The sequence below is a fragment of the Acomys russatus genome, chromosome 19, assembly GCF_903995435.1.
Source record: "Acomys russatus chromosome 19, mAcoRus1.1, whole genome shotgun sequence".
Classification (NCBI taxonomy): domain Eukaryota; kingdom Metazoa; phylum Chordata; class Mammalia; order Rodentia; family Muridae; genus Acomys; species Acomys russatus.
In genome coordinates this window covers 29,347,297-29,358,998 of record NC_067155.1, presented here as the reverse complement: position 1 = coordinate 29,358,998, position 11,702 = coordinate 29,347,297, and the positions used below count along the sequence as shown (strand labels likewise).

The window sequence follows — 11,702 nt, the reverse complement described above, 5'->3', positions numbered from 1 at the left end:
TATCAATTTTATAACCCAGATTTGAAATCTATGTCATGTGTGGTAGTATTTCCAGGGCTTGCATGGTAGGATTGTTGGTTTCTGGTGATGTCAAATGGCCCTGGGAGTTTCTGGTTGTGTTCTTTATAAAATATTTTTATCTTTTAGCATATAGATTTATATTATTACACATATATAAAACAAACTACATACAGCAAGAAGAACCATGAGGCCATCAGGAATTACATTAATGTTACATTCCTGGTGTTTTGGCTATTTGTCTTTGGCAACCTAGAAGAAAACATCTTTTCTATCTTGGTGCATCTAAATTTCTTAATGTAGATCAATATCTATAATATCTCATCTCTATCAACTTAAAACATCTGTCTAGACCTAAAAATATCTTAACCACTAAACAAGCTTAATTGTAAGACTAAACTATCTGGTCTTCAACTCCATCAGAGACTTGAGAACAAATAAAATTAATTAGCTGAGTTAACAGGAAGTGCAGGTTAGTAGCTTCCAAAGTGAAAAATGGCAGAGACAGTTTGCTGCCTGAACAGTCACCCAAAACTCTCTCTAACACTGGAGCATCATCTTCAGCCTTCTGGCCCCATATATCTGACAGACATATTTGTGAAGCAGGAACTATTGAGGACTTGCTTACCCTGCCAAAAACTCAGCTAATGTCATTAACAGAGTCCTTCCTTCTGATTGTATTAGAACTGCCATTGCGACAATGCATTCTGAACTGTTTGACCCATTTTTATCACATCCCGGATAGAAGCTAAGAAGTCACAAATGGTTTTGACTTTTGAGCCAGTTTTCTGGTAAAACAGAAGGATACTGAATGTGACACAGAATTTTAAATTGGAGCTTTATAAAAGAGTTTTGATACCTTTTTAAAAACAATATTTATATTATTTATTTGTCAATTTCCAGAAACAGGGTCTTTACTGAGTAAGTAGAAAAATAGAAAGTTTACTACTTTTAAAAGGCAACTATGAGAAACCAGTATATATAACCAGGACGGGGGTGTCTAGGAGTCGGATATCCAGTTTGTAGTGCTGCTGTGACAACAAAAGTGAACGTGTGTTCTCCACATCCTGAGAGTTGAGACTGGCAATTCTCCATAGCTGTGCTGAAGCCAAGCAGCCTTTGTCACCCCCACTAGCTGGCCCAGTCCTGGAACTGGAAGCAATCACTTGCTATCTTCCATACTGTGTTACTGGGTGAGGCCTGGGCAGTCAAGACGAAGTTCTGGTTGAAGTTCCGCTGTTTGTTGCCCTCAAATTTCACTGTTCCACAGATCACCACAAGGACTGTGGTCTGGCTTGCTGTAGCTTCATCATGGACAGGCTGGCAGTCTATCACGTTGCTCACTGGAAGGCAACATCTCAAAAAAACTCACTCAAGGATTCTTGTCCTGAAACAGCGTTCCCGTTCCACACTAGAGTGGCCGTGCCCATGTACAGGCAAGACAGCAGCCGCCGCTGCTTATCCATCGTGGTGCAGTGGACACTGACAAAACTCCTCTGCAGCTCTGCAGGCTTGGTCCACATAGGTCTTGAAATCTACTGATGCCATCTCTGGTTCTGCTACCAGAGGCCTCTGGTCAGCATCTCCAAGGCGACTCGGGCCCGGGTCCCGCCTCGGCCGTGGTCCCGGGCCAGAAGTTGATGGGCTCCTGCCCTCCTCCTCCTCCTCCTCCCCCTCCTTCCCTCCCCCTTCCCCCTCCTCCTCCTCGCAGAAAGAGGAGGCCTGAGGCACCGATGGTCAGGAGGGCGTGAGCGGTTAGGAGCTGGTAGCGGCTTTCAGTGCTCGGCATGCTGCGCTCTGCCGATTTTTAATACCTTTAACAGGTAGGAATGATATAGCAAAAACTCAAAGTGATTGATGTTATCCTATTTACCAATAGATTTGCCTAGGAGACATTAAGTCACACAATGTATAATTCGGCTAAGAGAGGAGCTATCTGGTGCCTACGGAGGTCAGAAGAAGTTGTTGGCTCTTCTGGAAAGGAAAATCTAGAAAAACACACTTTGTTAAAAAAAAATTCCGTTGTGATATCTAACGCCTTGTATGTTAATTTAAATGTAAAAGTGCCTTTGAGCCACTCCTACTCATAAGTAAGCCCCTAAAGTCACACGTAGTCACTAAGCTAGACTTGAGTGGTGATCCATCACTGTTTCCTTACGGGGGGAGGTGACTGAAAGTCACAAAACAGTCTCCCAGTTGTTAGTGGGTCAGGCATGCCACACCATGCACTCAGAGGTTGGAAGGCAATTTTTATGGAGTTGGTTCTCGCCTTCCTTCCTTCATGTGAGTTCTGAGGATCAAATTCAGGTCTTCGGGCTTTCAAGGCAAATGCTTCACCCCCAAAGCCACCTTTCTGTACCCCAACCACAGAATGCCATTCTTATTCAGAGTCCAGGCCTCCAAGGGACTTATCACCAAGAAGGCAAGTCTTGATGCACTGACTAGGGCGAGATGCTGCCTCTCCCCAGGAACGAAACAATCAGTCTTTAATTTGCTCTGTGGTAATGTCTTACACATATACAGTGTATTTAAATCACATTCATATTCATTTCCCCTCCTGCCAGCTCTTCCCAGACTCTCATTTCCCTCTCAATCTTATCTCCTCCTCTTCCTTTTATAACCCACTGACAGCTGAAGTTAACTAGAACACTGGCCGTAGCTATGTAATATCAGTGCTGGGGTGGCAGTGGAGACAAGAGAGTTGTTGGGCGTTCCTGAATGCCAGCCTAGCTGGAAAAAGAGGTGTTCTACAGCCAGTCAGTTCTGCAATCAAAGAATAAAGGGGACAGTGGTAGAGGAGGACACTGGACATTGTTCTCTTATCTCCACGTATATTTGCATGGGCGTGTACACCGGGTCTCATACAGGAACGCATACATTGCCCCCTCCATCACAGAAACCATAGTGAGCCTCGTTCATATTCTAGAAATGTCACCAGCCTTCCCCCTTGAAATCAAGAAGAGGAATAAATAGAAATTCACAGATGGGAGGAAATGCTTACCCATCACAAACTCTGTAAAGACCCAGATCCCTCAGGCCAGGGATTCGCCACGTGAGCACCAGGAGCCAAGTTCAATCTTCAGAACTCGTGTGAGAAGCCAGGTTATGGTCGTGCACACTTGTGATCCCAAACCTGGGAAGGCAGTAACAGGAGGATCCCTGAGGCACTCTGGCCAGCCAGCCTAGCTTATGTAAAAGCTCCAAGTTCAGTGAGAGATACTGGGTCTTCATTATTAATTTTCCTGTGCTGTGATTAACTACTCCAACAGAAAATTTGAGGGGAGATGGGATTTATTTAGCCTTACAATCCCACTTTACAGTCCATTATGACAGGAACTTGAAAAAACAGAGAGTGTGTCTATGTCTCTCTCCACTCCCATACAGATCAAAATGCTCTTACTTAAAAAAAAAAAAAAAAAAGACCCACCCTTATGGATGTGTTCATAGGCCTGCCTCCAAGTCACCTGGAGACCCCATTAGTTAACAACCAAGCTTAACCACCACACACACACACAATGGGGTGCTATTTAGGGGTGTATAAGGGAAAGTTATCATAGACTACATACTGTGAGCCCTAGAAGCATCATGATAGCTGAAACAAACTAGCTCTAGAAAGACATGTGGTGTAGAATTCTGTTTTTAGGAGGACCCTAAGGTGGTCATTTTTTACAGAGAAAGGAAAGGGAATGGAGATTTCCAGGGGGAGTGTAAAAACTATTGCTTAAAGGGTAAAACTTTAGTTTTCTTCTGATGAGGAGATAGATACAGGTGGGGCAGGGACCCCAGTGCGCGCGCGCGCGCGCGCACACACACACACACACGCACGCACGCACGCGCGCGCGGGGGGTGGGGTTTGACAATGAGGAAACAGCTGCAGTTAGGATCTTTATGTTCACAGAAGAAGGAACTGGCATACATAAATTGTAGGTTAAGTTCAGTCACCCTGCAAGGTCATTTTGGCAACAGGTGCTAGAGACAGATGAAATTTCATTTTTTGGTGCAGGACACAGCAGGCTTCTTGCAGATCCAGTATTTCTTAGCTGAGCATGGGACATCATTCCAGCCGCTGTCTCTGAATTCTGCACAGTCTTCTTCCGCTTCATTGTTGGGCTCTCCATCGTTCCAATATTTCATGAAACTGCAAAACCAAATTGTGGTGGTTTGAAAAAGAAAGGCTCCCACAGACTCACATATTTTAAGGCTTTGTCCCAGTAGGTCGAACCCAGTAGGTAAGATGAGGAGTGGCATTGTTGGAGGAGGTGTATCTTTGTGGTTTTAAAATCTCACAGGATTTCTAGTTAGCTCTCCCTGCCTGGTACTTGTGGATTGAGATGCGGACTCTTAGATACTTCTCCCATGCTGTGCCTGCTTTCCTGCTGCCATGCTCCCTGCCGTGATGGTCATGGACTCTAACCACCTGGAACCATGAACGCCAATTAAATGCTATTTTTTTATAAGTTTCCTTGACTGATGTCCATCAAAGTATGGGAATTAGTCCCAGATCCTCTTTATCAGCCATATTTCTCAACTTGCCTTCTCCGTGCTTATGTGCAGAAACATGTACACATTTACGGTTGCACATGTAGAGCCCATAGGTCAAACTTAGACATCTTCTTTAGTCACTCTCCTCCTTGAGTTTTTTGAGGCAAAAATCTTGCTGCCCTGGGATTCACTAATTCAGCTAGACTGTTTAGAGATCGCCAAGGATCCGCCGTTTCTGCATTTCCAGCGCTGAGATTTACAGGCGCAAGCCAAAAACACTTGGCTTTCATATGTGGGTTCAGGGCATGGAACTCGGGTTCTCATGCTTGCACCATGTGACAAGTAGTTTTCATTGTCAACTTGACACAACTTAGAGTCGCTTGGAAAGACAGTCTCAGGGATTACCTATATTGAGTTGGCCTGTGCACATGTCTGTGGAGGATTTTCTTAATTACATTAAGAGATGTGGGAAGAACCAGCCTAGTGTGAGCAGTACCATTGCCTAGGCAAGGGGCACTGAACTGTGTAAGAGTGGAGAAACCCAGCATGTGATGCACCCATTTCTCTCCGCTCTTCACTGTGGATGTGATGTCACTAGCTGCTTCAAGTTCCTGCAGCCTCAACTTCCCCATAGTGCTGAATTGTAACCTGGGATTATAAAAGCTGAACTAAACCCTTTTAGTCAGGGTATTCTGACCAGCAGCAGAAGTGAAACTAAAACACATGGCAAGCAATTTACCAACTCAGCCATCATCTGGTCCCCTCAAAACATGTTTCTATCATTAAAAGAGGATGCTTTCGTATCTGCCTTGCATACACTATGGCAGATGTGACCTGTTCTGTGGTCAATGAGGCACCCATGCCCTTTGACCTTGGACCATGATCCTTGTGATCTTTCATGATTGAATTGGTCATCTTACTGAGGGTATCGTCTTCAAATATAACCAACCAACTCATAATTCACAGAGTTATCCACCTCTAGTCCCAAGGTGTTTTCTTTTTTTAACTTTCAGTCACCATATACCTATCCAGTGCCAAATACCACAATACTAGGAATAGCATTCATACCCCAGAACCCACAGACACCCCACAGTGGCTAGTCTGGGATACAGCTTTAGTTTTTCATTTCCATGGGCACCAGAATAAGTTCTTGTATTTAACCCCCGCTCCACCCCTGACATGATCTGGCACTTCTGTGATACCCATGACATGATGCCTATCCCACTTGGCATCTGTGCATATAGCAGGTAATGTTTCCCATGGCAACAGGAAATTTTACTACCTGTGATGGTTTATACCCATCGTCAACTTGATGGAATCTAGAATCACCTAGGAGACAAACCTCTGAGATGTCTGTGAGAGAGTTTCTAGTTTGGGTTATTGAGGTGGAAAGATCCATCCTGAAGGTAGACAACAACAACACCTTTCCATAGGCTGGGGGCCTAATTGCATAGAAAGTATAAAGTGGTGGCTTGGAAAGATGGCTCAGTAGATAAAGTGCTTGCTTCATAAGCATGAGGGCCTGTGTTTGGCTCCCCACACTCATCTAAACTGATGTGTGTCTATTACCCCAGCACTGTGGGATGGGGTACACAGAAAGAAAAATCCCTGGTCAGCCAGCCTGTCAAGAAACATAAAACTCCAGGTTGCATGAGAGACTCAGTATGAAAGTATATGGTACAGTGTGATCTACAAAGATATTAGAGGTTGACTTCTGCACCTATGCCCACACATGTTCACTTGCACCCATCCTGCATGTGTTCACACGCACCCACCCCACACATGTGCGCATGTGCCCACTTCACACATGTGCCCATCCACCCATCCTCATGCATGTGCTCACACACAATGGAGAAGGTAGGCTGGGGTTTGTATTGTTCTGCTTATTCATTTCTCTTCCTCTGCTTCCTGACTAGCAAAGCAGTGTAACCAGTTTCCTCAAGCTCCTGCCAGTATGTGTTTGTTATCATGATGGATTGTCCCCCTCAAACTGTGAGCCAAATCAATCGTTCCTTACATTGATTTGTCAAATATTTCATTACAGCAACAAGAATACACAGCTACATAGATTTTTCTATTAATGTACTACATTTAAATGACTCGTGTAGGCTGTAAACCCCTCCTCCACCTCTGATGGTAGATTTCCAGGCACTTGACATCTTGTTGGCACATGGTTATGAAGAGCTCCTTCCTCCATGAGTATTTTCTCATGAGTAAATACTCCATGAGGTCCTACTCCATGAGTCTTTTATGGCTAGAGGGTTAGGGTATGGAGACACATCTAAGGAAGAATGCTAGCCAGCGTTTGCTAATGCCACCTACTCCGGTTTGAATGTAAAATGTCTCCCATAGACTCAGTGTTTGAGCACCTGATTACCATTTGAGAAGGTTGTGGAATCTTTAGGCAGTGGAGGAAGAAGATCCCTGGGGAGGGCCTCAAGCTCTGATAGCCTGGCTCACTTTGTATACTTTGTTTCCTGGCTGCCACTGCCATGTGACCAGCCACCTCCAGCTCCTGTTGCCATGCCATTCCCGCCATGAAGCAATATGTCCCCTGGATCTGTGGCCCCAGTAAATTCTTTCTTCCTTAAGTTAGCTTTATCAAAATAACAGGAGTAAATAGTATCACCGGATGCTACAGGCAGCTCCCCTTCCCCTGGATATACCTGAACAGCAGATGTGAGCCGTCTACCCAGTGCCAAGTGCCTTCATGTTTCAGGTCTGACATACCCATCCAGGCATTGCCTTTTTCTTTAGAAGTCTGTTGCAGAAAGCTCTGAACGGGCAGAAAAGCAGTCAGGTGAGGGCTACATACTTTGTGTTCCATCATCTATTGTCCTCCTGCCCCAGTTCTGCTTGCAGTATGATTATTCAGCTTTTCAGGGTGCCCAGAGGTCTCACGGCTCCCACACCTGTGTCTTGTTTGCTCTGAATTGCCTCTCATGACACATACTAATATTGCCTGTCTCTCTGCCTCATGAGGAGTTCTGTGCATGCCTAGATCGATGAATTCACCACTAGGCACAAGTGCCTAAGCCAAATTGTACCAGCTCTTCATTTCTAATCATTCACATGACCTCCTTTGAGCTATGCATTGAGAGATGTGCCATTGGTAACTTAAATTCCATCAGGATGACAACATTTACACTAGAGGAATTGGCAAATGTTAGACATCAAACTTTTTTAAAAAGCCCAATAAAGGAAGTCATTCAGCATTTGCCAGTGTACTGACAGAAACCACTTACCTTTGTGTGTTACCTAAAGCACCCAGTCATGTTCAGATGCTGTATGATGGTGGTGGCAGTGGTGGTGGTGGTGGTGATGGTGGTGGTGGTGGTGGTGGTGGTGGTGGTGGTGTGGTGGTGGTGTGGTGGTGGTGGTGGTGGTGGTGATGGTGGTGGTGGTGGTGGTGGTGGTGGTGGTGGTGGTGTGGTGGTGGGTGGTGGTGTGGTGGTGGTGGTGGTGGTGGTGATGGTGGTGGTGGTGATGGTGTGGTGGTGGTGGTGGTGTTTGATGGTGGTGGTGGTGGGGTGTGTGGTGGTGGTGGTGATGGTGATGTGGTGGGTGATGTGGTGGTGGTGATTGGGTGTGGTGGTGTGATGGTGGTGTGTGATGGTGGGGTGGTGGTGGTGGTGATGGTGGTGGTGGTGGTGGGTGGTGATGGGGTGGTGGTGGTGGTGGTGGTGGTGGTGGGTGGTGGGGGTGGGGGGGGGTGGTGGGGGGTGGTGGTGGTGGTGGTGGTGGTGTGGTGGTGGTGGTGGTGGTGGTGGTGGTGGTGGTGGTGGTGGTGGTGGTGGGGTGGTGGTGGTGGTGGTGGTGGGTGGTGGGGGTGGTGGTGGTGGTGGTGGTGGTGGTGGTGTGTGTGTGTGTGTGTGTGTGTGTGTGTGTGTGTGTGTGTCTAGAACATGGTGGTTGGGACCTTTTTATTTCTACTCTTCTTTTCTTCCCTTTTCAGGTGGAGCAAGTAGCACTAATCTACAACCCAAACTAGCAAACTGTATCTCTTTAGATGCCTGTGGTCAGCTGTGTGTACCAGAACAGTTTGGATCCCACCAGGTGTACCTGCTCATCATCGCTTTTGATGACCACTAGTTGGGCCCCCATTTTTGTGCAGGCAGTGACAGAGTCATGCCAGTTCTGTTGGAACTTGGAGAAGAAGTAACAGTTTCCTTGGAAGGGCATCCAGTCCCAGGGGCAGGGGCGGCACAGGTGTTCTGTTGGGGAAAGTGGGTCAGGATAGAATGTACTAGGTCGGTCATATTCCTGGGCCTATCCAGATCTCCTAGGAAGACATTCCTTTCTTTACTCCCTGAAAGTATACACAACCCAGACGTACTGGCTCATATCCTCAAGACTGGAAGACGTATCAACTTAGAGTCCAGAACAGACCTTTGGAGACTGGCTAACAGAGTTTCAATCATGAATACCAGTTTCACTATGAATACCAACTTCCATTGTCCCTAATTTCAACCAACCAGTCAATAAGTTAACTTATATGTGCAGTCATGCCCATGCTATGGCATGTATATGGAGGTCAGATGACAACTTGAGGGAGTGTGTTCTCTCCTTCGACCTTGGGAGTCTCAGGAACCCAACTTAGGTCTTAAGGCTTGATGCCAAGTGATTTTCACTGCTGAGCCATACTGCAACCCCCTCATTGTCTTCTTTATATAAAGCTATCAAATAAAATGAGAAAAAAATGTAGGCTGAGATGGGTAGCAGCTGAGACCAACCCATGTAACATGGAGACCCTCTGTTGAGTCCCTGGTGTGTCCTGCCTTCCAGTCACTCACTTATTTGAGGCTTCAGCTGGGCCATCTTCTGGTATATCTTATCCTTGTTTACTTGTTCTTGTTCCTGGGAGTTGGCAACATTGGACACTGTGACAACAAAAAAAATCTGTAGTTATTAAACACTCATTATAAGCCATGGCCTGTGCTGGTCTCCCAGGGGCATTTTAAAAAGTCAAGTATCCCGTGTAATACCTCTTTTTAAAAATCGCAGGTGGGTGTGAGTGCATGTGGATGTTCATGACTGTGGACATGCTGTCACACAGCTGAGGAGTCAGAGGATAGATGCTTTTTGTTGTCAGTCCCCACCTTTCACCTTGTTTGATACAGGGTCTCTTGTCTACCATTGTGTATGCCAGGTTAGCTGGCCTGCACGCTTTCAGCACTCTCTTGTCTTTGCCACTCATATCTCCATAGCAAAGGTTACAGAAACATGCCTGCCATGTTCTGCTCCACATATTCTTGGATACAAATTCTGGTCCTCATGTTTCTTTGACAGGTGATTTATCCAGTGAGCCATTTATCTAGCTTCCAGTTTAATACCTCTTGAAGATGAAGTACTTTGACATTCAGAGGAGACTGAATGGCCAGGGTAAGCAAAGCCAGCATCCTCCTCTACATCATAGATGGGAAGGTCTCTGCAAAACTCTTAGAAGTTCTTAGCCATTAGCCTACCTCTCTCATGGGCCTTGGTACCCAACAGAAGGGCCTTACCAGGGATCCCCCAACCCTCAGACCTGCCTGACCTTTGACAAGGACAACCAGAAGGAGAATAGCAGAGACTGTGAGGCAGAACAGCTGTACGAAGAGGCCATGCCCATGGCACAGATGCACTGCAAGAGAGAAGGGGGAAGTTCTATCACAACAATGTCTCTGACACATTCCACAGACAACAGCATCCTCTTCTCAGATCTGCGGCTTCCACCTCCCTGGGTTGCATTGTGCCTATTTTCCAGCCTTCGCTTTTCCAGGACCCAAGATTATTTTCTAACTCAGTGGTCCAATAATTTAATAGTCTAGAGTTCATTTAAAAAATTTCCCAGGACCCCAGAGCCCAAAACCCTAGTGTCTATCTTTCTTGCATTCCAGAACTTACATTCCTCTCCACTGTCTCTGAGGAATGTCCCAGGATGTCCTTCTTCAGGACCCAGGACCTCACAACTCTAGGTGTTCAGCCTTCATCAGCCTCAGGACCCAGGAGTCCAGAGCCTCATATTTTACCCTTCCAGGATTCAGGAGGAAAACTTCTCCAGAATATAGTCTAGTAGACTCAATCACCCTAGGGCTTAAGAGCCCAGGTTTACATCAGTGAACATTTTATGGCCTATTTTGAGCTTCTGTCTTCCTAGCACACAGGACTTTAGTCTTCCAGATGTGGATGCCCAAGGACCAGGGACTCTAAAACCTCAGCTTCCACTTGCAGACTACCAGGCATACAAATACACAATCTCTGCTTAGTAGAAATGAGGAGTCTAGTTCTAGCCTCTACTTCTACAGGACACGGGAGTTAAGCCCCCAGGCTCCACATCCTCAGGATCCGGGATCCAGTTGTCAGCTTCCACCTCCATTGGACTGAGAACTTTAGTTTTTGGCTTCCAACTCCACAGCACCCCCCGTGTTCTTGTTCCTAAGACTTGAGTGAAGACCTCAGCCTCCACCCACAGGACCCAGGAGCCCAATTCTTAGCCTCCATCTTCCACAGTACCCAGAGGTTCAGTCTCCATTCTCTCCCACACCCATCTTCAAGATCCAGACTTTTATTCTCCCCTTTCCCAGGACATAGGCAACTGAGGAAATCCGGTCCTTTCCACTCTCTCTTTACCTGCAGCTCTCTTGAGGACATAGGGTGGTTGAAATTGGAAGCCTTTGATGGAGTATATGGTGCCACTGTTTATCAGGTGTTCCTCATCTGAATGGACAGAGCATCAGTCAGATCCTTGGCAAACTGAGACTCAAGCTGGCCGCACTGGAACCTCTTTCCAAGCCCCCCCCCCAAATCTAAGCCCAGACTTACCCAGGGAGCTCAGCTGCTGTGTTGTCTCTTCTTCAGAGTCATTCATGTTTCACGGCTGTCCTACTGTGTTGCAGACTGCTGGGGATAATGACAACTATTTACCATGCACTGTTGTGTACTCCTTGAATCTACTCTGAGTCAGGAAGTGAAACAAGGAACTGTAAGATGGCAAAGGAAGATGCTAGAGGGAGGTGGCAGAGTCTCTGACACACCATTCCATGTAAACACCATTCCTGGAACAGATGGGTATGCAACAGCTCTACTGTTCCCAGAAACATGGTCCTCTCTGATCTGAAGATGTCATCATTTTCAGTTTTTTTCTGCTGACTTGAGAGAGGCTGTTTGTGATGATCATCTCTAACTAGGAGCCTAACGCAACTTAAAACCCCCTGGGAAGG

General features: G+C 46.2%; 1 protein-coding gene and 1 pseudogene across 1 annotated transcript; both read right to left on the bottom strand.

The window, feature by feature from the left end:
* Positions 1-1,149: 1,149 nt before the first annotated feature.
* Positions 1,150-1,566, bottom strand: LOC127203127 (NTF2-related export protein 1-like; annotated as a pseudogene).
* A 2,312-nt stretch (positions 1,567-3,878) lies between these two features.
* LOC127203317 (CD209 antigen-like protein C) lies at positions 3,879-11,350 on the bottom strand. Its single transcript, XM_051162100.1, has 7 exons — positions 11,305-11,350; positions 11,113-11,199; positions 10,037-10,123; positions 9,294-9,380; positions 8,563-8,714; positions 7,167-7,276; positions 3,879-4,156 (listed from the first exon to the last, which is right to left on the bottom strand). Exons 1-7 carry the CDS (start codon positions 11,348-11,350, stop codon positions 4,006-4,008), a joined length of 720 nt encoding a protein of 239 aa, XP_051018057.1. The 3' UTR covers positions 3,879-4,005.
* Between the last annotated feature and the right edge of the window lie 352 nt (positions 11,351-11,702).

Excerpts from the sequence above, each read along its gene's own strand:
- LOC127203317 (XM_051162100.1), bottom strand. The coding sequence starts at position 11,350 with ATGAATGACTCTGAAGAAGAGACAACACAGCAGCTGAGCTCCCTGG. Across the intron at positions 8,715-9,293 it reads CCAGCTGAAGCCTCAAATAA|AACACCTGTGCCGCCCCTGC; the intron begins GTGAGTGACTGG and ends TTTCCCCAACAG. Across the intron at positions 4,157-7,166 it reads GGCTCACATCTGCTGTTCAG|TTTCATGAAATATTGGAACG; the intron begins GTATATCCAGGG and ends TTGGTTTTGCAG.